At 44.8% G+C, this 26378-nt stretch overlaps 1 protein-coding gene across 8 annotated transcripts in view; it reads right to left on the bottom strand.

The window, feature by feature from the left end:
* The window catches only part of ADCY2 (adenylate cyclase 2), a 123433-nt gene that overhangs the window by 17687 nt on the left and 79368 nt on the right, over nt 1–26378 (bottom strand). For 4 of the 8 annotated variants that reach the window (XR_004691663.3, XM_060278171.2, XM_035101265.3 and 1 more), the window contains 6 exons: nt 25820–25957; nt 24799–24921; nt 23796–23980; nt 21690–21774; nt 4112–4270; nt 1940–2086 (listed from right to left, as the gene is read on the bottom strand). Coding sequence is in view for 7 of the 8 variants with exons in the window: in XM_060278171.2 (XP_060134154.1) it covers nt 1940–2086; nt 4112–4270; nt 21690–21774; nt 23796–23980; nt 24799–24921; nt 25820–25957 (837 nt within the window). In the remaining variant the exon portion in view is untranslated. The remainder of the gene's footprint in view (nt 1–1939; nt 2087–4111; nt 4271–21689; nt 21775–23795; nt 23981–24798; nt 24922–25819; nt 25958–26378) is intronic. The other 4 variants (XM_088674930.1, XM_088674928.1, XM_088674929.1 and 1 more) reach the window with 3 other exon arrangements.

Below are 26378 nucleotides of genomic sequence, written 5' to 3'. Positions count from 1 at the left end.
TTTAACATCTATATAAACTCTCTAATTGCATATCTTCAAGGAGCAGATATTCACACCCCAAAACTAGCAGACAAAAGGCTACCCATCCTGCTTTATGCAGATGATGCGGTCATTTTATCCCAGACTCAGATTGGCCTTCAAAGAGCACTTAACAAACTTGCACAATACTGTAGGGAGGAACAATTAATAGTGAACTACCAAAAAACCAAAATTATGTTTTTTTTCCAATAAAAGGAAAATATATAACTGGCGCATAGACAAGCAAACCATCGAGCAGGTAACATGCTTTAAATATCTGGGAGTTGTATTTCAAGCTTCCAGGAAGAAAACAGCCCACATTAAATACATCTCTTCCATCGCACAAAGGAGTACGACAGCTATTGCAAGATTCCACCGATCAAAGGGAGGAAATTACATTCCAGCAGCCCTCAAATTATTTATGGCAAAACCGTTAGCCCAACTATTGTATGGTGCACCACTTATTCCTACCTCCAACCTGGACTCTCATGAAAAAATCCAATCAGGATTTCTAAGATCAATACTCCAAACACCGAAATGTGTTCCCAATGCTGTCCTACGTCTGGAAACAGGCCTACATAGGGTTGAAGCTAAAGTGTGGCAAGCCGCCTTTTACTTCTGGCCAAGATTTAATAAGACACCAACTGGCCTCCTCCCCTTGATACACTGTGATAACTTTCAATCAAGTTGGGAGAACAGCATCCGAAGGAAACTATCCTCATATGGAGTTTCAACAGAGCATCTTTTAAGCCTGGAAATGGGAAGAGTGAAAAACCTAATCAAAGACAGAACAACGGACACTGAACTCCAAAACCATCTTACCCGACTCTCAACAATTTATAGGCACCTTTATGACCATCGAAGGATCCACTTAGCAAATTACCTCAAGTCATTAGTTAATCCCAAACATCGCTGGGCATTCTCCAGGGCCCATTTTAACGCCCTCCCCTCAGCTTTATTAGTCGGTAGATACAACAAGACTCTGATTGACCAAAGAATATGGCCCTGTGGTGACAACGAGATCGAATCCATCGGGCATGTCTTTTTATATTGCCAATTACACCGCAATACGAGGAAAGAGCTGATCAAACTGCTCCTAATGAAACAGCCCGGCCGATCAGAGGAAGCCTACACCAGACACCTTTTAGCTGACAAAGACATAGAGGCTACTAGGACTGTAGCAAAATTTTGCTACATAGCAACAAGAATAAGACATGCCGTGATGACAGCAAACACGAGTGACAGATAACCTAGTTGATCTATCGTAGGATTGTCACAGGAGTGTTGACAGGTGGCTGAGACTCATATATCAAACTTCTATATAATTTTAAAATTTGTAACATTTTAACTGCAATTTTACTATATAGATACCCATTCTATGAACTGAACTGTATAATTCTCTTGCTGGTCTTTGACCGTATTAAATATTTATTATTATTATTATTATTATTATTATTATTATTATTTTCCTTTACCTGTCACAGAATTGCTCTACAAGTCACTATCCTGTGTGTCAAACCATAAACATTGCTGATTCTCCCTAGAGTCTTCCTGGGCACTGGTCAGATTTATAAGCCCTTCCTTCATAATCTTACGAGACACCGGAGGGCCTTGTATGGGTTATAATTATAAGAGATGACTCAAAGCTTGGTGTAAAAATATCTACCACACAATTCCAAGACTATGAGACATGGATGCAACAGCTTCTTCTGCCTTAGAAAGATAAGCAGGTTTTAGGCTTACAAACACAACATGGAGGCCATAGTCCAGCATAGAGTTAAATGTGTTCAAGTTAACTGATTTAAATGGAATAAAATGCACTAAAGTCTGCTTTGAATTGGGGCCACAATGTGGGAAACCCCTCTGTAACAAAATTATTTCTTGCTTGTCCTTTAGCCAAACACAGACATGATGTACTTACATCATCAAAGTCAGCAATGATCTCATTTAGAAGCCGGAGGCATTCTAAGCCCTCCTTATTGACATCAGATTCTGTGTAAAATTCTTTGAAATCTGGAATGGAGGCAAACATGACGCAAACACAGTCATATGATTGATGGTATAAATCCTGTTCAAGAGAGAAGAATGAGAAACCAGTCACAAAATGTTCTCAGTAGAAGGCGTTCATAAAATGAAGTACAGATTGGAAAGAAAAAGGATGGATGAAAATTTCATGCAAGGTGTGCTTGCAGCTGTTTAGCACAAAGATAATATGCTGATGTTTTACTACTTTTTGCTTTATAATAAGCCAAGCCCATCCACGAATAATTTCATCAGGTTATACTACCTAATTAGCCTGTTTTATTCAGTTAAAGTACCTCTCTAAATAACTGGCTACACATTTTACACCAGTGGATATACTGGAAACAGCCCAGTGATATTCAAGGAATAGGTTTACCAAAGCAGGTGACAAAGCCCTGAAGCCTTGCACCTGATGCCTTGCACCTGACTTGATCCCATTTCTTGCTCAGTGCAAAAGGACCAGGACAATGTTGTAGTGAAACTGAGAGATTACTGTCATTTGGAAGCCTGGCAACCATGGCACTGCTTTCTCAATCTTTTTAATTAAATTAGAAGTGCTTGAAAAATGCTACAGCCAAAAGAAGTCAAAGTTACTTATCATAATCATAATCATCATCAAAGTTCTTCATCATTTCTAGGCAAGAAAAATGGAAATGAATACTGATCCAAAGGCCCATTTGCTCCAGTGTACAAAAGAAGAGAGCTGCCAGATCAAGCCAAAGACCCTTCCAGCATCCAGTTCTCAAAAGTGCCAAGCAGATGCAGATGAGAAGCCCACAAGCAGAACACAAATGCAAACTCTTCCATAGTTGTCCCCCAGCAACTGGTAACTCACAGATAAAAATGGCTTGCTCAGAGCAGACATAATGCAAGGTTTCATTGAGAAAGCAGTAATATCCAAACATCGTTAAATATCAACAGACTCTAGAACAGAAATAGTGTTCTTTGGACTAAACATGTTCAGTCTCTTTATGCAGTTTGCAACCCAAATCTTCACTGCTGTTTCTCTCATACTGGTCACCACTGCAATGGTCATCATTTGCTAAGGATCATAACATGGCTTGTTCTATAATAGCTTGGGGTGTTTCCTCAATAGGCTTTCTTAATGGGCAACCTATGTCCAAGTGGGGCTAGGAAACAGTGCCTTTCCAGTGTGCTTGAGGGACTAGAAAAAAATATTTGGAGTTGGTACATAGACCTTAGGAGAGACAGAGGTCTGATTTTTGCAGCTGGCTTGCAAAAAGCAACCACAGAATTGGAGAACTCCAAAGACACATTGATCGCTTTGGAAAGGGTGGGCCTGTGGCAGCTTCTCAAAGGCTTGCATTGCCTGCCTGTTTTCTCGTGCTTTAAAGTCTTGCCCTTTGTCACAGTGGTCGGATGGGACTACTTCAGAGTAACGACTCTCCACCGCTCTGCATTTTATCTTTTTATTGGTGCTGCGTATTTACAGTGCTAAAGGTAGAGCTATTTACAGAGACACATCTTTTCAGCTTTCATCAGAACCTCCGAATGGCTTTTGGCGCGTCTTGCACCAGCATAACAACTTGGGGAGCCCCATCCTCTTCCCCCGACGCTTTCTGCGAAGTTCCGGAGTTGGGGGGATGGGTCTGCCCCCCTCTTTCCTCCTTCCTGTCCCACCTGGGACGCTGGCTCTTCTACCCTGCCAGAGCCTTGGATCCCACTTCCTGTTTCCCCACTGGAGCTGGAGCTCTCCCTGCTCTCAGTCGTGCTCTGGGCTGGGCTGGAACTCAGGAGGGGAGGGGCTTCGCGATACCCCTTGCCCCTCACACCCTTGAAATTATCACTGGGCAACTGGGGAGTGTGTAAAACCCACAGTGCACACCAGAAATAATCTCTCACAGTCTACCTCTCTCCTGTTTTACTCTTGGATACAAACTAGAAATGGAGGCAAGCTGGTCTGCCAATTCTCACTTTCAGTGAGGGGGCAGTCTCTAGTATGCTGTGTGTACACTGGGCAAGATTTGTTCCTGAAGGTGTGCAGGTGTTCCTGAAGGCTGCCAGTTATATTTCGGAACAGCAAAGAAGACCAAAGGTGGTGAGGACTGACCTCATTCTTCAGGTTCCTTGCCAAGAAATGTTCAGCCACGTGAGCAGGCAGCACATTCTCCAGCAGCAGCCGGTTCAAATTCTCCATGGTCTCAATCTCCTCACGCTCTTTCTTGAACTTGTTCTTCCACAGGAAATCTAACCTACAGTAATATTCATTCTGTTACAAAGAGGACACAGAAGTAAAGAAACAATAGGCATCTTGTCCTATCAGATGGTTTTAAGAGAAAAAACAACAACCCCCCTCCCCCAAAACAATGAAGCAGTAGGTTAAGGTATTCATTCCATTCCAGGTGGGGCCCAAAGACAGAGGCGGTTTTAGGGCAGTGCAACCAAGGCAGCCGCAACAATCCTGTACATGAGAAGCAGGAGGGGACACCAAACTTTAGTGTCACATGGTCTGCTGAAATCTGAGAGCCCAAAATCTGCCAATGTTAAACAGGCAGATTCTATGCACGCACAGGGGTGCAGGATCAAAACTAGGGGGGGGAGCCATGGTCATTCAGGGGCGGGGCCAAGGCATGCAGGGGAGGGGCCACAAAGTGCGAATGTGGGCGGGGCTACAGGGCCAGCGGGCCCGAGGACATTGTGCCGGCGGTGGCAGCGGCCACCTTGTGCTTCTGGGGCTGGCAGCATTGGCGGCTACCCTGCTTGGCTGGAGAGGACGGGAGGGTCGGGCAGGCGAGAGGGGATGGCAGGGCAGGCGAGGGCGAGGCAAAGCACGGCCGCAGCCACGACGGCTACAAGGTGTTGCTGCATATCAGCATAATATTTCAACCATGTCGTGGGTTCAAGCCCCACCTTAGGAAAAAAATCCTGCATTGCAGGGGGTTGGACTAGATGACCCTTGTGGTCCCTTCCAACTACAATTCTATGATTCTATTGATATATTGCCATAGCATATGCATCATTCTGCTTTCTTAAATTGACCTACTCCTAGGCATAGCAGCCAACTCCTAGAGGCCTAGGTGCCTCCCCCCCCCCCCCCAATTACTGGTAAATACCGTATTTGAATGAAGACCTACAACACCTTCTAGAAATGACACCAAAGAAGGATGTTCTTCTCATTACAGGGGATTGGAATGCTAAAGTAGGGAATCAAGAGATAAAAGGAACAACTGGCAAGTTTGGCCTTGGAGTTCAAAATGAAGCAGGGCAAAGAGTTCCGTCAAGAGAACAAGCTGGTCATCACGAACACTCTCTTCCAACAACACAAGAGATGACTCTACACATGGATATCACCAAATGGGCAGCATCAAAATCAGATTGATTATATTCTCTGCAGCCAAAGATGGAGAAGCTCTATACAATCAGCAAAAACAAGACCTGGAGCTGACTGTAACTCAGATCATCAGCTTCTTATAGCAAAATTCCAGCTTAAACTGAAGAAAGTAGGAAAAACCACTGGGCCAGTAAGATACAATCTGAATCAAATCCCTTATGAATACACAGTGGAAGTGAGGAACAGGTTTAAGGATTTAGATTTGGTGGACAGAGTGCCTGAAGAACTATGGATGGAGGCTCGTAACATTATACAGGAGGCAGCAACGAAAACCATCCCAAGGAAAAGGAAATGCAAGAAAGCAAAATGGCTGTCCAACGAGGCCTTACAAATAGCGGAGGAGAGGAGGCAAACAAAATGCAAGGGAGATAGGGAAAGATACAGGAAACTGAATGCAGATTTCCAAAAAACAGCAAGGAGAGACAAGAGGGTCTTCTTAAATGAGCAATGCAAAGAAATAGAGGAAAACAATAGAATGGGGAAAACCAGAGATCTGTTCAAGAAAATTGGAGATATGAAAGGAACATTTCGTACAAAGATTACCATAATAAAGGACAAAAGTGGTAAGGACCTAACAGAAGCAGAAGACATCAAGAAGAGGTGGCAAGAATACACAGAGGAATTATACCAGAAAGACATGGAGGTCTCGTACACCCCAGGTAGTGTGGTTGCTGACCTTGAGCCAGACATCTTGGAGAGTGAAGTCAAATGGGCCTTAGAAAGCACTGCTAATAACAAGGCCAGTGGAAGTGATGATATTCCAGCTGAACTATTTAAAATTTTAAAAGATGATGCTGTTAAGGTGCTACACCCAATATGCCAGCAAGTTTGGAAAACTCAGCAATGGCCAGAGGATTGGAGAAGATCAGTCTACATCCCAATTCCAAAGAAGGGCAGTGCCAAAGAATGCTCCAACTACCGCACAATTGCACTCATTTCACACGCTAGCAAGGTTATGCTTAAAATTCTACAAGGCAGGCTTAGGCAGTATGTGGACCGAGAACTCCCAGAAGTGCAAGCTGGATTTCGAAGGGGCAGAGGAACCAGAGACCAAATAGCAAACATGCGCTGGATTATGGAGAAAGCTAGAGAGTTCCAGAAAAACATCTACTTCTGCTTCATTGACTATGCAAAAGCCTTTGACTGTTTCGACCACAGCAAACTATGGCAAGTTCTTAAAGAAATGGGAGTGCCTGGTCACCTCATCTGTCTCCTGAGAAATCTCTATGTGGGACAAGAAGCTACAGTTAGAACTGGATATGGAACAACTGAGTGGTTCAAAATTGGGAAAGGAGTACGACAAGGTTGTATATTGTCTCCCTGCTTATTTAACTTATATGCAGAATTCATCATGTGAAAGGCTGGACTAGATGAATCCCAAGCCGGAATTAAGATTGCCGGAAGAAATATCAACAACCTCAGATATGCAGATGACACAACCTTGATGGCAGAAAGCGAGGAGGAATTAAAGAACCTTTTAATGAGGGTGAAAGAGGAGAGCGCAAAATATGGTCTGAAGCTCAAAATCAAAAAAACCAAGATCATGGCCACTGGTCCCATCACCTCCTGGCAAATAGAAGGGGAAGAAATGGAGGCAGTGAGAGATTTTACCTTCTTGGGCTCCTTGATCACTGCAGATGGTGACAGCAGTCACGAAATTAAAAGACTCCTGCTTCTTGGGAGAAAAGAAATGACAAACCTAGACAGCATCTTAAAAAGCAGAGACATCACCTTGCCGACAAAGGTCCGTATAGTTAAAGCTATGGTTTTCCCAGTAGTGATGTATGGAAGTGAGAGCTGGACCATAAAGAAGGCTGATCGCCGAAGAATTGATGCTTTTGAATTATGGTGCTGGAGGAGACTCTTGAGAGTCCCATGGACTGCAAGAAGATCAAACCTATCCATTCTTAAGGAAATCAGCCCTGAGTGCTCACTGGAAGGACAGATCCTGAAGCTGAGGCTCCAATACTTTGGCCACCTCATGAGAAGAGAAGAATCCTTGGAAAAGACCCTGATGTTGGGAAAGATTGAGGGCACTAGGAGAAGGGGACGTCAGAGGACAAGATGGTTGGACAGTGTTCTCGAAGCTACGAACATGAGTTTGACCAAACTGCGGGAGGCAGTGCAAGACAGGAGTGCCTGGCGTGCTATGGTCCATGGGGTCACGAAGAGTCGGACACAACTAAACGACTAAACAACACCACCGTATTTGAAAGAGTCATCCCCCCCATGTTGATGGGCTTTCTATGTGGGGCTTATCTGCCCCCCCTATTTTATTAAGGATGGAAGAGGGAGGGAAGGAAGGAAGAAATAGAGAGAGGGATAACTCATATTTGTGGGTGTCTCTGGGTGATGCTGTGATGCTGGAACTCTGCAGCAAGAGGACGGGAGGGTCGGGCAGGCGAGAGGGGGTGGCAGGGCGGGCGAGGACGAGGCAAGGCACGGCCACAGTCACGACAGCTCTGAGGCGTTGCTGCATACCCCCGTCTCCATTCTCTCCTCAATTTCTATTCCTCACCCTGACTTCCACAGGCGGGCGGATGTCAGATAGTCGTAACCAATGCCTAAGCAACCACTCACATTTTGTATTTGAAATAAAGTTGTGGCGAAAATTATGCCAAAAACCTCAAACTTAAATTTCTGTGTGAAGTGTGATTTATTGGGGGGTGTTTTGGAGACCTCTACACGCAAAATCGATTTTAAATCACGGACACCTTGGTTCTGAAAATGGTGTTGTCTGTATTGGTGTGAGTGATGGGGTCCCATGGCACAAATTTCATGTGTTCCCAGTGCAAAGGAAAAGAGCTAAGATCTTGTCCCTTACTATAATGTCCAAACAAGTTGTGACAGCCAAGAAGAATGATAGGTTTGTAAGGAATCTTCCATAATTTTGCCAAGGAAATTCTGATTGTTCAGGGCCTAATGCTATTAGCCTCTCTTGTAAATGGAGATCCTTTATGAAATGCATGCAGGACCATCAAGCAAATCTGTACTGAGATACACCAATCACCATTTTTACTCCTGGAACTGCTCTGAATCTGACTTCAGGAAGAACGTGTTTGAACTGCACAGTGTCCTGGAATAGACACTCTGCATTCAGAAAGAAGGGAACTGAGTTCCCTCCCATTTCCCACTTTCCTGCTGTTCCAAATGACCAGTACCCTGGAGTTATGATTTGTCTTGCTGTCAGGATTCTAACTGGACTGTAACTGACCTAAGAATTCTGCAGAGCAGTTGCTGCTGTGGCCGGCTGCTCAGGTGAACGTCAGCCCAGTGGCCAGCAGCTGAGTCTTCTTGAGGCTCAGGAGCACCTAGCAAATACCTGCTCTATTCCTGGCCCGCTAGACTCTAGCTGAGGAACGCATTTCACGTAAGTTTAGGGATTAAACATTCCTCACTATGCCATCAGGTGTGTTTCTGCTCTGTGGGAAAGGATAGCTGCAGTAGCAGATAGCAAAACAGCGAAATCATGAGCAGATTCCCATCCACAACAGGTTGCTGTGGTTAGGGCCATTTTCACAGGAACAATGCAACAGTATATTCAATCAGGAGCAGTGTGCTGGAAGAAAGTATGTGTGTCGGCTTCTCTGGATCAGATGTCTCTACCTAACCAGGGGGTGGGAGAGAGCAGGGGAACTCTTTCTTTTGCTGCTTCTTTCTGGCCAGGAGGGAGGATGTCCTTCAATGACTAGACATGCTTGTTATTCCCTCCCTCACTGTGTGTTGTCTTCTCTTTTGTTTCCAGGATGTCTGCCAAAGTCTCCCTGGGTCCTCTGTTCTCCAAACCCCCCCTGCGGGTGAGAGAAGGCTCCCTGGTGGGGAGATTGCTGAACGTAGTTTCTTGCCTCCAGTTATGTGGGTTCTTGATGAGTATTTTGGCCTGCATTCTGTGCATTGCAACCACAGCCAGTGTCAACTGGAGAGTGTGGCGTGGAGAGAACGGCTCTGGAAACATCTGGATTGGAATCTGGAATGTCTGTTTTTGGAGAAACCCTTCTGACGACGGCAACTCTTTTTGGCATTGTGAAGGTCTCACTGAGCGATATCCAACCCTCCCAAGGGAAATTTTTATTGCTCAGGGCTTAATGGCCTTAGCTTCCACTATGAGTTCAGCCGCCCTAGTATTAATATCATTTGCCTTGTGCAATGTGTTCGAGCCCGGAAAACACAAGGATTTCCTCTTAACCTTTTTTAGGCTCAGAGCGTTCCTGAACATACCTGCAGGGATCCTTGTCCTGATTTCTGTGATATGGAACATGTCTTCTGCCTTGCAGAATGGGAAAATTGACTTCCCACTTCCCAGAAACTTTTGAGTTGCCTCCAATTCCGAACGAGCAGCATATTGGACCTTCTATTTATCTTGGCTGTATCGCTGCAGGTTTCCAGCTGCTGAGTGCAGCATTGGTTGGGATGGAGAGATTTTGCATCAGGACCACCACAACAGATCCATATCAAATAGAAATTGCAGTGGTGATTACCCCAAGAAATTCGGTAAAAAGCGAGAGTCTGACTACATGTTCAAAGTGTGGTTCTCTGCTGGATCTGGTAATTAAAGAGAAATCCTCCACAGTTGAGATACAGGAAAGCCAGGCAGAAGATCTTCACACTCGAAACGAATCCTGCATCATAGAGATACCGGAAAGCCAGGCAGAAGATCTTGACACTCGAAACCAATCCTGCATAGTGGATATCCCGGAAAGCCAGGCAGAAGATCTTGACACTCGAAACGAATCCTGCATCGTAGAGATACCGGAAAGCCATCTACAAGATCTTGACATTCGAAACGTATCCTGCGTTGTGGATATAGAGGAAAGCTGTGCATCTCCAAGCCCACCTGAAGTTCCAAAACATACTATTATACATGTGACTCCCTGCAACATGGAATAGCATCAGATCCAGATCCACGCAGATCGCTCCCCCCCCACACCATTGGGGTGTGGGTGGGTGGGTGTAGAGATCTGCGTGGACCTGGATCTGATAGTTTACTATTCCCTGTTGCAGGGAGTCACATGGAGGCCTCTTTTATGTGTTTTCTAGCATTTGTGTCCTTGTTCCCATTAGCTTCCTCCTCTTCTGGATATCTTTCCTGTGTCTACTCATAGATTCACATTTTTTTATCAGCTCTTTCATTTCCTAAGCAACCACTCACATTCTGTATTTTAAATAAAGTATTTTAAATAAAGTTGTGGCCAAAATTATGCCAAAAACCTTAAACTTACATTTCTGTGTGAAGTGTGATTTATTGGGAGGTGTTTTGGAGACCTCTAGACTCAAAAGCGATTTTAAATCACGGACACCTTGGTTCTGAAAATGGTGTTTCACTCCTTGCATTTATTTAATATATGATTGATTCATCACCGGGGGGCTTGCAATTCCTGGGAACTCACTCCTTGCATTTATTTAATATTTGAAGATGCCTTCTTGCTCCAGCTCTGGGTTTTTATTTAAGCTGTTGCATTTGACCTTGCTATGCCTGCCATGGGGGTCGTCTGCTTTTGGGGCAGGGGCCTGGTAGGAATTTTTCCATTTGGCTGATTGGCTGGTGCCACTTGGTTTTCGCCTACTGCGCCTACTACGCCTACAATTCGTCACAACTTGTAAGGTTGCAGTTAGGCATTGGTTAATAAATTGGTTGGTGGAGGGGCCGGCCCCTCCAATGGTTGCTGTAGGTATCAAGTTGATTGCTTATAGCCAAAGGCTATATACAATGTATACAATGTAATTCAGTAAAATATATACAAATTTGGTAGAAAACATTTACATTATCAAAACATGACCGAATCAGCACAAAGCTATGGAAACACTTTAATATACCAGTTGAAAAAATTCCTGCATTGCAGGGGGTTGGACTAGATGGCCCTTGTGGTCCCTTCCGACTACAATTCTATGATTCTATTGATATATTACCATAGCATATGCATCATTCTGCTTTCTTGAATTGTCCTACTCCTAGGCATAGCTGCCAACTCCAGAGGCCTAGATAACTCCCCCCCCCAATTACTGGTAAATACCGTATTTGAAAGAGTCACACACACCCCCCCATGTTGATGGGCTTTCTATGTGGGGCTTATCTGCCCCCCCCCATATATTATTAAGAATGGAAGAGGGAGGGAAGGAAGGAAGGAATAGAGAGAGGGATAACTCATATTTGTGGGTGCCTCTGGGTGACGCTGTGATGCTGGAACTCTGCAGCAAGAGGAAGATACCGGTACGCCTGTATAGGAGCCTTGTAAGCAGCTTTCTCTCTGCTTGATTTACAGCAGGCACGTCCAACAGGTAGATTGTGATCTACCAGTATATCACTGGATGTCTGTGGTAGATCACTGCTAGATCACTGGCACCCCTAAAAAAAGCTCACCCAAAATTTTCCTCCTCCCTAAAAAAAGTTGAACTATGACCTGAAGCCCTAAACAAAAATGGGCCTCCCTCCCTCCTAAAAGAAGCTCAACAAGTTTGACCTAAACCCCCCAAAACAGGGCTTCCCTTCCTTAAAAAAACTCAACAGCTTTGACCTGAACCCCCCACAAGGGGGTAGATCACTCCCAGTTTTAAACTCTGTGAGTAGATCAGAGTCTCTTGGGAGGTGGCCACCCCTGATTTACAGTATACAGATGCAGGAGGAGGGGCAGACTGGAACGCCACTGCTTTTTATAAACATCACTGTGTCTGTCAAAGCTACAGGCCCCCCCTTTCTTATTCACTTCCTTTTAGCCTTGCAGAGCCACCTTAGTCAAATTGAATCCTCTGCACCCTCATTAAACTGCCAATAGAACTCTTAATGCGATTCCTGAATGCTCATTAACAACTCCCACTGAAGAACAATAGGGTGAAGTGGTCAGTTATCGAATATTGCCTGGGAATATCTGCTCCATTGTCTTGACTGTTTAACTACTGGTAGCCACTTTGTTTTATTTATTTGATGTGTTTTTGTTACAGCTGTGTCCCCCCCCCCCCAGCAAGCGGAGATTTAGCTGTTCTTGCTAAAGCAAAGCCCTTTCCACTTCAGTTTTTGGAGGGGAAAAGTGCTGGTTATGGTCTGTAAAATACATTAATTTTTTGCTTCTAAGGGGGGCAGCTGCCCCCTCCTGCCCCCTGCCTACGCCCATGTGCACGCATATTATTACCCAGCTTGATCCGACCGTGTGTGTGTGTGAGAGAGAGAGAGAGAGAGAGAGAGAGAGAGAGAGAGAGAGAGAGAAACCCTTCAGGTCAGCATCCTCATTATTATTTACTTAATTTATTTGTTAGTTGGATGGTTTCATGGAGCCTTGCTCTGCTTTGCTTTGGACCACATAAGCAAAGTCAAGAGGGGGGTCTTGTCACCTGGGCAGTCCAGGATCTCCCATACACACGACACAGCCTTGCACCCCAGGGAGATCACTTTGATGCTGCTAACGCAGAAAACAACAATGCAGGAGGCAGCAGTTTTTAGTTACCAGTCTCAGCAGCCACAGCAGGTGCTGCAATTCTCCAGCGGTTTGACTTCACCCACAGAGGCACACTCCATTGTCTCCTGAGACAGGTGGATGCCAACCACTATTTGTCGCTTTTCACAAACTTAACTAGTGATGGAGAGTGCGGATGGGCTGAGTTTACGGGGCCAGAGGTATGATGAGAGATGGTCCACTGTGTGAACAGATAACAGCTGAACCATCAAGTGGTGCTACTCAGAGGAGGCCTCATAACCACAGGGCTGGCCCACACTCCTGCTTGTCCCTTGCCTAGAAAGCTAAGTCAGAGTGGTTTTCCGTTTGCCCCATGCTTTCTAGGTAATAAATAATAATAATAATAATAATAATAATAATAATAATAATAATAATAATATCACCTCCAGGTCTCAGGGTGGTTCACAAGATAAAATTACAATATAAAAACACAGAATACATAATCAAAATATAAACAGAAGCAGCGGAATAACCCCCCCAAAAAACCCCTCTAAAAAGTTTAAAACAATTACAAATATTTTTAAAACACAATTGAACATACTTTTTATTAATTTTACAAAATACAAAAAACAAAAAAAACGGTACATACATAAACACCTTTTCCACCTCCTTCCTACCCACCCACATGGGTCCTCCCCTGCCACAGAAGTATCCCATGTATGTGAACAGTCAGAGATGGTCCATTTTATGCTTGGATTTCTGTCCTCCTCCCCCTCCCCTGACCCCAAAGCCCCCCCCTGCCACCAGGGAGCTCCAGCAAACCAGGGCAGTACGCAGGAGGCCATCCATCCAACCATCTATTGTCATACCAAAAAAAGAGAAAAATAGAAATAGGAAAAAAGAGAAAAAAGAAAGGGCAAAAAAAGAGAAAAAACAATACAAAACAGAAAAATTTTTCTTACATTCATAATTGTAAAACCATATTTTGTGGGCTTCCCCTCCCCCCTTCCCCGGTTTTCATCCCTTTTTTATCATCTGCAACAGTTTCTTACTTTATAAAAATACACCTTTGTATCTTATACAACTTATAAATCAATTGTTAACATTTTCATCTAATATTCAAATCACTGAAAAATCAAACTCCCATTTTATCTTCCCGTGCCTAATTTTTTCTCCCTCTATAAGCCTCCATATTTTCACATTTTCCAAAATCCATTCACTTTTAAAACTATAACTATTCTCAATTTAACCTTACATCCCCGATTACCGGCTCCACCCCCCCAATCCAGCAAATTCCATAATCAGCAGACCAGTTATAAACCTGTTAATCCATCCTTATAATCACAACATCACTTTCCCTTCACCCCACCCCCTGTTTACAGTCTTTTGCCATCCAGGCCACCATACAGGACCCCTGAATTTCTTCTCTTCTCTGCATATTTTTTCCTTCTTCCCTGTGGGCGTTCTGGAGTTCCAATAATACCAATCGTGCCCCCCTCAAAAGCAGGGCACTCCATCCAACTTTTTGTAGAGTAAAGTCATCATTTTTTTCGTGGTGTGCTTCATTTTGTGTTGAATCATCACAGTCCTCATCTTCATCTTTTCCTTCCAAATCACAGTCACCATCATTGTCATTCTCACATTCATCTTTTTCAGTGTCAAAAGCTTCATCTTCTAAAAAATCATATTCTGCCATCACCATCTGAAATTTTTGCTGTAACTCTTGCCGTCGTGTCTCCTCTTGACATAGCTCTATTCTTGTTTCCCACATTAAGGTCAAAACAGACCGCTGGAACTCAGGGGAACACTTTTTTGTTGACATAATTCAATCCTGCCAAGGTCAAAACTTGTCACGTGGGGTGGAATATGATCACAGTTTATTTTCTCGACTCCATTTTAGCAAGCTGGCTGCATTCTTCAACTCTTATTAACAATAAAGTTCGAACTCACATTTCACAAACATTTAAACCAAAAAAGAAATTCCACAAAGTCCAGAAATACAAAGTGAAATAAAAATTGACTTATAAATCCTGATCAACTCACTGGGTTGTCTGGGCTGCCGGCTCCCGAGGAAAAGAAAGGTTTTTCACCCTGCATCAAAGGGGAGATTCTCTTTGATGCCTTTGAGGGATCCTTTTGAATTGCAAATCTTCTGTTTACGGCTTCGGGTTTCTATTTACTGTCTCTTTTATTGCCGTGGGGGGGTGGCTTCCTCTTTTCTCCCCTCTCTCCCAGATCCAAATTGTTTTATAATCCAAATCGTGAGGTTACTTACAGTCTTTTCCAATCGTTTTATTTTCGGAAAAATCCAGCGCTCTCCGCCTTCGGCTTGAAGCTTCTCCCTGCTAGAATAACGTTGCCGCTCAAAATGGCCCCCGCGACTTCTACCCTCCTCGCTCCGGAGCTCTTATTAGAGCTAACCGAAGAGTTGGGGAGTCCGGATTGGGGCTGTGCCGAGCAAATTGCCCCCGGGACGCCCTTCCCGAGGTTCTAAGGGGCGCAGCGTCGCTCTCGCTGCCCTCCCCACTCCTAGCAGGGACGGGCCGTCTCGGAGACGAGACGAAACCCCGCCGATCGGCGCTGGCGCTGAACCCGGAAGCCTCTATTTTTAAAACACAATTGAAAGCAGTTTAAAAGAATGAAAACATTACTCTCTGCTTGGCAGCAGCAGTCATTTTCTAGTATGTCAGCCCCTCCCTCGGCCTGGTGGAAAACGGAAGGAGCTGGACCCTCGGCTTCTCAACAGGGGCCTGAGTGGTTTTGCATTTGCCCCACAGCTTCCGCCACAGCATCTGCTCCCTACTGCTGAATCAGAACAAACGGCAGTCCACAGAAAACCCAACTGCAGTTTCTTTCAATCCAGCGGCAAAGAGAGGGTTTCCCCGAGTGAAAGGGGCAGAGCAAAAGGAGGTGTGAATGAGCCCATCCTATTTATTACACAGGAGAAGGTAAAAAACAGTTTTTTGAAATAGGGCATCCAGGCTAGTGGAATGGTCCCAGTGGAAACAGCAAGTCATGAAGGACTTGAGGGCGAGCCCATGTTTGTGTCTAATCTGGAGTCTGCAGACGAGTCACTCCTGGTGGTTTGGGATAAGAGCGGAGGTTGGGAAGTTCGCAGGGGCCACCAATGTCCAAAACCTCTGCATCACCTTTTGGGAGCAGTGGAGCTGAGGGAAGCAAATGGCAATGGCTAGCAATATATTTAGGAGGGGACCGGGGCAGCCTGCCTCCCAGGTGAACCATTATACCAGCCTCAATTCTGCAGCGACGGCATGAACAATGTTTAAACAGAACAAGTTCTAGTAAGGCAGGGGTGGGGGAAAGCAAAGAATTGAAAAATTATAACAAAAAGAAGAAAACCTTGGGAATAGTAGCTCTGCTTTATGGCTCCTATTTATCTCACCTCAGAAAAGGGAGATTTTCAAAATGTAGCAGAAGACAGGGCAAATACAGGCTTTGAGGAATGGGGAAAGCCCTACTTACCGTATTTTTTGCTCCATAAGACACATTTTTCCCTCCTAAAAAGGAGGTGCGAAGGCTCCCTGTAAAGCAAGCCGGGAAGGAGGGGCGGGCGGGAGCCGGCTCCCTATCAAGCATCTCCTCTGAAGCCACCGCCAGCATGCTCCGCTCCTGCCACACACACCCCGCAACAGCAGGCTTGCTAGCCGCCATTGGGGGAGACGCAGTGCAGTGCCTCCCCCAACAGCGGCATGGGCAGGCAGAGGAAGGCTGCGAGAGGCAGCGGCGGGACAAGCGGTGAGAAAGGAGCCCTTTCTTGCCGCTTGTCCCTCCCGCTCACACAAGCAGGCAGCACAGCGCCTCCCCCAATGGTGGCTGCTCTGCCTGCCCCAGCGAGAGGAGGCGGCGCTCATCCCTCTGCCACCTCTGCCGCTTACAGGCTGTGCACGGCCTGTAAGCAAAGCGGGAGCCGCACACAGCCTTTAAGCGGCTCCCGCTCTGCTTGCTTTTCAGCAAGCTGGAAGGAGGTACGAATGGGAGCCCCGTCCACCCCTCCTCCCGGCTCGCTGAAAAGCGAGAGCCATACAGAGCAGAGCGGTTGGGAGCTGTGAGCAGGCTGTTCGCCCCGCACTCAGACACCACCACCCCCGTTTTCCTGCTCTAAAAACTAAGTGCGTCTTATGGAGCGAAAAATACGGTGATATCCAGGCAAAGAAATGCTAAAGAACCACAAATCTGCAGCTGAATTAATTTACAATGACATTTTCTGTTGGATTTAAAGGATTGAGGAAGAGAGAAGGGAATCTGAATTGGAGAGTTTTCTCTGTTTGCGGAATGGAAGCTAAGGCTGTGCTTAAAGCGCTGCACCGCAAAACTAGGAAGTCACAGTATTCAGAAGGCTTTCCTTCCAAAGACAAAGTACAATCTTCTTTGAATTCCCCCTGCTTCAAAGGAGATGTGGAGAGTCATACTGGTCTTTGAACTTGCTGCAGTCTTCGAAAGAGATGTTGTACTGTATTATGTTTTACATTTTTCCTGTATCCCTGGAGAACAGAGAGAAGGGACCAAGGAGGAGTTGAGACTTGAAAGACACAAAATAAAAGTGCCTGGACCAACTTTCATTCTGATATCTCAATCTTCAATGCAGAAACCACAACTGTGTTCTCTCTCTCTCTCTCTCTCTCTCTCTCTCTCTCTCTCTCTCTCTCTCCTCTCTATCATGGGGGTTGACCTAGTCTTTAAATCTGAAATTCAGAATTGAGCCCTAAATACATGCATCACATTTCACTTCACTATCTCGCAGTTCATCAGTTATTACTGTGTTATAAAAAAATTAATGGAATGCCAAATGGATGACTTAAACACTGAAGCTGATGACATTCCTATGCAGAGCCAAAGAATAAAAACCTATTCATCACCAAATTGGAAATATCAGTCTTAACATTATCAATGTACTGGTGATGCATATTAAATTACTGGATGCTACTCTCTTATCACTTTTATATTTAATAAATCCTTTAAAGACGGCCTCATGGGAAATATGAAAACACTATTTCTAACACTCATTCAAAGAGCTTTGTCATACGTCCTGTTTAATGAGTGGACAAGTCCTCCTTCATCAGAGGTTTGCTCCACCCTCCCCTTCACCTCCCACCTCGATGTTCTGCAGGTGAGGAAGGCTTCTCTTGTGCAAAAGTGGGGAGAGGGGAGAGAACCTGAACTGCAGGAACGTCTCAGTGTTTACTGTGGTGGTCTCACTTGGGATGTTAGGCAAAGGGGAGTACCTCTGCTGGGGAACACCTTGTGTTCCTCCTGGGGTAGTTTGTCCACCTTTGGTCCCCACCCCGTACTTGGACCGGCCGGCTAAACCAAGTGGGGGGAACCGATGGGTCTCAAAACCCTCAATGAGTCAGAGACTTCCCCTGCATGTGAAGACAGGCTCCAGCAGATTGAGTGGACCAAGAAATTATAATAAAAATGGCAAAATATTGTATATAGATTTTAAAAATAAGCTAAATAAAACATTTTTTTTTGAAAGATCAAAGATTGCACTGGAATAGATGTGTGTGCGCACACCGTGCGATCCAGCAGCTGACTGGGATAGCTCAGTCAGTAGAGCAGGAAACCCTTCATCTCAGGGTCATGGGTTGAGGTTGAGGTTGTGGGGCTGGCAAAAGATTCACAAGATCTGACCTTTAACTACAACTCAACAGAGCAAATTAAAATACTCCTCTTGCTCAGCACTAGCCACCAAATAAGAGTTAAAGTCTACCCAAAGCTTAATAGGGTACTTTATCACAGTATTAATATTCCACAGTGGCAGGGAGAGATTCAATTAAATTGCATTCCACAAGCACAATATTGACACAGCCCACAGGAGAACAATATCTGGATGGAATTAAACAGCCCCATAGTCTTGGGCTGGTTCCTGCTGGCCCAGCTATGGCCCCGTTGGCACAGCAGTGCAAAAACACAGAGCAAGGCAAGGCAGAAAATCTGCAGTCATGCTGAGGCAGCACTAAGTAGAGTTAGGCAAAGAAGGAAACAACAGAAAGCAAGGCTCCTGTTTTGTCCTCGTTTTAGCTAACATAAAACAGAGCTACTTTATTAATCTTTGGATGACATATTTATAGAGGGGATGGATTGGCAATAGGTTCAGGACTGGGAAAATCGAAGTGCTTCACCACACGACACTGACACAAAATGTGGTAAGGGACTACATTACTTATTTCACAAACCTTATACCCCGCTTGATTATAAAAACCTCAGAATGGTTTACAAAAAGATGAAACAGTAAAATCAAGTAATAGTTCTGCTTTAAAACAGACAAAAGTTAAAATACTAAAGCAGATTAGAATTACCTCAACTTTCTAAGCATCTGGGTAGGGCTTCCCTAAACAGGAATGTTTTCAGCATGTGCTAAAAAAAAAAAGTACTGTGAAGGCTTGATCTCAAGAGGCAGGGAGTTCCAAAGTGTAGGCGCAGCCACACAAAACAACAAAGTTCTTACAAAGGCACCTGTAATAGGGCCGAATCCACAGACAGATGCAGCTGAAAGGGCACAGGCAGGGTCAGAGGATCTTGTAGGTAAACTGTCCCAAGTTGTTAAGGGCTTTGTATACTAACAGTGACACCATGAACTCAGCCTGGTAGCAGATCTCTGAGCACAGGTGCTGTATCCTGAAAGGGCCTCACTCCCACCAGCAATCGTACTGCAGCATCCTGCACCACCAGCAGCCCCCAGATCCAACGTGAGGGAAGCCCCACACAGAGTGCCTTGCAGTAATTCAGCCCTGAAGTAACCAACGCATGAACTTTGGCAATGAGAGCGTAAGTATCAGGGCTGCCAGCTGAGTGAAACCTCCAAGTCTCAGAGTCTAGTAAAAACAACAAGGCAGGGGAGTTGCTTGGCAGGGCACGTCCTATTTACACCCTCCAGGTGGGCTTCAGAACTGAGCCACTAAGGCAGGCCCTATATCCCTTATAAAAGCCCTCAGAATTAATTATCTATGCGAGGATCAAGGCACCGACTTCAGTTTCTACTCAAAAGCATTTACAGATAGTGCCATGAGGCAAACTCAGATGGTGAACCATTTTCCAAACTGACCTTATAATGCAAAATATAGCCAAGAGATGCTTTGTTCAAGTGCATATTTATCATGAGAATTAGAACTGTGGCTTTTCAATGCCTCATTACTATCCTAGGCTAATTTACTGAGCAAAACAAACAATGTCGCTCCCAGCTCTTGCTAGCAGAGCTCATAAAGTGAAAGAGCACCAGCCATTGTAACGCAAAAATAGACCTCTTAGAAAACCAAACTACCGAAATTACTGCAGTAAACTGGTCATTATCAGTAAACTGGTAAGGGCAAACACACTCCTGAATTCATATTTAAACACCTCTCCCAACAGGTTAGGAAAAACCTGTATTTTAATGTGAGAAACTCAATGCTATAGAAATTGTCATTTCCAAAAAGTTGGCTGTTTAGTTTTACAAGTAACAACAACAAAACATTGTATTAGAGTTCATCTACAAAAAACCAATAATGTATCCATGTATTAATTGAAAAGGTTTACGTGCTGCTTTTCAGAACAATAATCTCACACAGCAGTTTACAATAGTTAAGACACACCAATAACAATATTTAAAATACAACAATAAAGAACTCTGATTCTGATGACAAATAAATGTAGGACTAAAATGAGCATTGGACACAAGGCCCAACTACTCTAGCCCAACTGTCAACCTTATATTTTAATCACAGATTCATAGAACTGTAGAGTTGGAAGGCACCCCAAGGTCATGTAGTCCAACCCCCTCCAATGCAGGGATCTAAAAAGAGCCTGATGCACAGCACAGCACGAAGACAATCCTAAAGAAGTGTCTTTAGAGCTTGTTTAAAGAGGTCAGCTTGCCTGATTTAGCCTAGAATTAATTCCACCAATTGAGAGGGGGCACCACAGAAAAGGCCCTGTTCTTTGTATCTACCAGCTGAATAGCTTCCACCAACAACTGGCAAGCGTATCATCATGGCATTTCTTATGCTGCCAGTGTGGTGTAGTGGTTAGAGCAGGGTTCAGCAAACTTTTTCAGCAGGAGGGCGGTCCACTGTCCCTCAGACCTTGTGGGGGGCCGGACTATATTTTGAAAAAAAAAATGAACAAATTCCTATGCTCCACATGCATTTTAAATAAAAGGACACATTCTACTCATGTAAAAACATGCTGATTCCCGGACCGTCCACGAGCCAGATTTAGAAGGTGATTGGGCCACATACGGCCCCCGGGCCTTAGTTTGGGGACCCCTGGGTTAGGGGGATGGACTAGGAAACCCCTGTTTTAAATCCCCACTCCACCATGAAGCTCATTTGGTGACCTTGTGGCTGGGGGTAAAATGTGCACAACACCTTCAGATCCTTGAAGGGAAGGCAGGATATAAATGTAGTAATAAATAAACAACTTTTCTTGGTCTTGCAGCCTACACTACATACAAAGCAACATGCGAACAAAATTCTTGATACTATGAATAGAGATTTCCAAAACAAGTTGTTCTGAACAACACTGTATGTTCAAGATGCTGTAAAAAATAAAACAAATAAACCTGCTTTGCTGCTTACCACTATGGATCTAAAAATGTTATGCTGGCAGCAAATGTAAAGGGGGGGGGAGGCAAGTTGTACACAAACAAATGGAATCTGAGCAAAAATCTCAAGGCAAACCTCTAGGGTTGAAAGGTTTAAAAAATGACAATTTCAAAGAAGATTTAATTATTTCATGCCTCAGAACCAATATAATGTTCAATTGGGTTCTCTGGTGATTGCTTCACGCCACAACATTTTGTCTAACAAGCATGTGGCGACCACAGAGGTAACTGTGACAATGCAGGAAGGCAGAAACAGTGGGAGCCTCCTAAACAAACGCATGAAAAGGTGGGGAAAGATGGAGGTTCCTACCTGCCTGCTGAGTACCAGCAGAGTGATGAAGAAAATGAAGAGGGACACCGAGCCCATTGTCTTGAGATCTTTCAGTATCCCTGGTCTGTGAAAGCAAATGTGCAAGTAGAATTGGCAGGAAAACAAAAATGCTATTCATTTTCTGAGCCTGTCCATTTTCCTTTGAGTTGCTGCGATGGAGGACCAGGTTATACTATGAAATTCAAGCTGTAAAGCATTTCTTGCGCTATAAGACTTTAGGCTGCTATCTGATGTGAGTAAATGTTTCTCCACATAAGAAATTCATGAGCAGGGTTCAATGGAAATAAGTCACGTCTTCTCTCTGACTTACTAGTTTCCAGTGTATTTTGGGATCTCCCCCTTGCCATTAGTTTTATTGCAGCAAGATTCCAGACAACCACATACATCCATTGTAAAGAGGAACTATATAGGATACGAGGAACAATTGACGCTCTTGTAGGGTCACACCAGGCGCACAAAGCTTTCGGACTGTTATTTGTTCCCCTGCCCCTTTTCACAAAGATATCAGATAACTGTTGGGTTATGATCTTTATTATTATTTATTTATTTAATCTATGAATCACATTTCCTTTGAAGAAATTTGTATTGAGAGAATGAAATTATGGTCATGGTAAAGAAAATTAAATACCTCATTTGTGGAAAGTATTAGTTTCCTATGAATAAGGCCACAGTAATTGCACATATAATCACTAATGCTAGAGAACATTATCTCTTGCCAGCCTGACAAATCTGGAGAAAGAGTTTCCACATTTAATGGGTCCATTCTGCAATCCTGAAAATTAACGCCTGCCCTGATTGTTCTTGGCATTGCCCTTGCCTGCTTGGTGATATTTGCATTACAGTGGTACCTCGGTTTATGATCGCTGCGGTTTGCGATCAATCAGTCTGCGAACGCCGCAGACCCGGAAGTGCTTACATCTGGGTTCCGTGGTGCACGGATGCGCAGAAGCGATCTGCGCAGCGTGCACATGCACAGAAGCGCTCTAGCGGTGCTTCACGCACACACAGAAGAGGCACTCGGTTTACGGACTGCTTGGGGAGCGACTGGCTCCCCAGAACCAATTGCGTCCTTAAACCGAGGTACCACTGTATTATTATTTTGTCATGCTGAACAGCTGAACTGAACGCAATTGTTTTCTCCTCCCTCCTCCAGGAAGCAGGGGTCGAACTAGATTTTAAAGGGAGACAGAGCCACCAGTGCCAAGTCCATGTATGACGTGACATCGCCATACTGTGGATCTCCACACCCCACCTAACCAGCAGGCTAACACAGGGCTTGTCCACACTTCTGCTGGTCCCCCTGCTTTCCCATGGGGAAACCTGCTCTTTAGAGCTCACTTAGAGAAAACATCCATTGGGTTGTCCACCGAGGGATGTTTGATCCAATTCAGCACTGTTGTTGGCATCCATCTGCCTCGTGGAGCAATGGAGCGCATCTCCAGGGGTGAAGTCAAACTGCTGAAGGATCACAGGGCCTGCTGTGGTGGCAGAAACCGGCACCTCGTAACTTCTGCCTCCTGCGTTCTTTTTGCTCCGGTAGCAGTACTGAAGTGACCTCCCCACACTCACTGGACAGTGTCTATGGAGGTCATGAGCTGCCAAGAGGACAAGACCCACCCTTCAGCTTCACTGATGTGGTCCAAAGGAAAGCAGGGCAATATGTTTGGCACCAACTTGGCTGCTGGAATTGCCAGGAGGAGGCAGACAAGGCGCCATCCAGCTCCATTCTGGATTTGTGTAGAATTCACTCCTTAGCCCTTTCTTTCCCCAAAAATATTCCACAAGGCAGTGGAGGTTTAGGATCAGAGTTTTCCTTCTCCCAGATGGGCTCCCTCCCTTCCCAACTTGACAAGCCCCACCTGCCCCACCAGTGCTAAAGAGCAGGTTCCCCCAGGGAAAGCTCCAGGGCAAAAAGGAAACGGCTTGGATCTGTGCTTAGAAAAGACAGCAGAAGCAGAAACCCTCTCGGCCCTGTGATTTCTAGGCACAGGACAATCAAGAGTGTACAGGCAGCTCTGTGGCTCTAACAACACCTAGTTTGATCCTAAGCAGCTCCTTCCCTGAGGCTCAGATTCGCTGGCTTACCTTTTCAGAGGTGCCATTCTATAGAGGGATTTGCTGTAGTTGTCCAGCACAGAGCCATGTGTGTGCAGAAGAATGACATTATAGGCCACCAGGGCAAGCAGCATGATTGCCATTTTCAGCTCATGATTTATCCGGAGGAAAACAGAGCAGGAAATCAAGCCCAGGATGCAGCTGTAGATGAAGTACTGGAAAGGGAAATATTTGGATTTAGCTTGCAGCGAAAGCCTGGTTCTCACTAATCTGTGGTTGTGCCCTCAAGTAATAAATAAATAAAAATCAATTCACACATATAGTGTGTGTCAGGGTGAAGAATCCAAGTCTTCTCCATGACAAGTGAGTTTTCCATGCACAAGAGCCTATTTTCAAAAGCTCCATTAGATTGGAGGGGGCATTATCACAATGGTTTCTGTGGTTTCATCCCATGCCACAGTGGTGACATTTAAAACGCTGGAACTACATAATCAGTTCCCCAGGTCCATCCTGCATAATTGTACTTGCTTCCCAACCAGGAGACAACTGGATGAGAAGGAGCTACACAATAGCCCCTCCCTCTTGGTTCAGGACAGTGGAGGTTGCTCCATTAAGGCCAACAGGGCAGTGCCCCACCAAGCTCAACCTGCCCCCACATTTACAACCAACCAAAGGTTGGCACTGCCTGCCGGTTTCCTGCTCCTTAGTCTCCTTAATTGAAGAACCTGAAGGAGCATGGAGTTCCATGCAAATGTAGTTAGGACTGGACTAAACGACTCCAATCCTATGTACACTTACTTGGGAGTTTGTCCCAGTGAACCCAGCAGAACTTCTTTCCCCAAGGCCCTTTGCGAGAATGTCTAACAGCTCCTGGGAAGGTGTGCCATTTGCTTGGAATGGAAACCTTTGCATAGCAGTAGCAACTATGGAGGGAATGTTAGGAAGTGGCTCCAAAGTGGACCTTACGTCTTTCTGCCTCTATTGACAGTACCTGAACAAGCTTATACAAATAAGAAATATAATATGAACTTACTGGAAGGAAAAAATAGTTGCTTTGCATATATGAGAGGATATGACTGCTTGCATTCGGAGAACTTGCATTTGATGTATTTAGCATAGAGAGGAATTCAAGCACACCATCATCGTCCAAGAAAAACTAGAACAAACATGAAATCTCTTAGGACCTGGAAAAATGAGACATGAACCTACCACATTTAGAGGAAAAAGGGGAATGACCACAGGGACAATAATTCATCTTCAAACAGCCTTTAATGCCCCCCTGGGGGTGGGACAACAACTACCTCTGTCTATCTTGCTTTGACCCAGAACCTTCAATTCTGGAGACCTGAAATGTGCAACACTGCTTAGCAAGAAAGATAATTTGTTGTATCTGATGAGGTGGGTGGTAGTCCATAAAAGCTTATAGTAGAATAAATTTATAGTCTTTAAGGTGCCACAGAACTCTTGTTGGTTTTCATGCAACGAGAGTGACACGGTACCCCTCTGGAAATTGTCAAAGGTACAACAGACTAGTTGAGGTAAAGATCCTTGACCTAGCAACCATATACCCACTTTGCCACCCAGGCTATGGTCCACAGTTCTCAAAATCTCCCTTGCCAGTCTAGTTCCTTCTTGCCAATGGTGCATGGACCCTTGTGAGATTTTTCTCCAGGCCTATTTCTTCCCCAGCGCCTCCTTTCTTCAACTCCTTTATTTCCTCAGACATTGGCTTTGGCCCATTTCTGTATTTATATTAGCTCCAGTCAGGTGATCTGACCCCAAAGTTGCATCAATCCACAAGTGGAGCTCTGCCAACAAGCCAGCCCCAAGCCCTGGCCCCACTGCAAACATCTGCACAGAGATGGCTCTGCATGTACAGCTCTTTCCTTGCAGATGTGTGGACACAAGGGGCAAGGCTAACCAGAGTGTGCAACTTTGGGGGCAGGTCGAGTCAACCCCAAACCCAAATGAAACTGCTGCATGTAACAAGCATCGTAGAAACATGTCAGAAGGATAGAAAAATAGGAAAGGAAACAAAATCCAGTTCAACTTACCATATTGAATACAGCCATTGTTAATATTATAGCTGTGGTTATCAAAGTGAGCAGGATACGTGGCCAGGGCTGGTTTGCGATGACTCCGGAGGACTTCAAGATCCACATCAGTGAGGCCGAGACTTTCTTGTTGCACTGCTGCACACGGAATACAGGGAAAGGCATCTCTATGAACAATCTGTTTCTTCCACGTTAGCTTCAAACAAGAACGCTCACCATTTTAAGCGGCAAGACCATGCAGGCGATGCAGAGAGAGCAGCTGAGGAGGAGGAGAGGGTCTCAAGCACTGCTCCATCCCAGGGATGAATTGTTCTTGAGTGGATTAAAATGTGCACTGAATTGCAACTATTTCCATATTGGAGCTGTAAGGTAGGAAATGACTGGCTAACCACAACAGTAGATAAAAAGGGAATTAAGTGCAAAGGTCACTGATCCACTGAATCTTATGTAGGATCAGGGGATCAGTCAGTTCTTATTTCATTTTTTGGCAAATGCAGAGACTGGAGCATAACGTAATTTTAAAATTCACAGTATATTAAAGAAAGGATTCGGACACGTT

The sequence above is a fragment of the Zootoca vivipara genome, chromosome 8 (genome assembly GCF_965207765.1).
Source record: "Zootoca vivipara chromosome 8, rZooViv2.hap1.1, whole genome shotgun sequence".
In the NCBI taxonomy this organism is placed as follows: domain Eukaryota; kingdom Metazoa; phylum Chordata; class Lepidosauria; order Squamata; family Lacertidae; genus Zootoca; species Zootoca vivipara.
The sequence above is the reverse complement of the archived record's forward strand: the minus strand, read 5'-3'. Positions and strand labels throughout refer to the sequence as shown.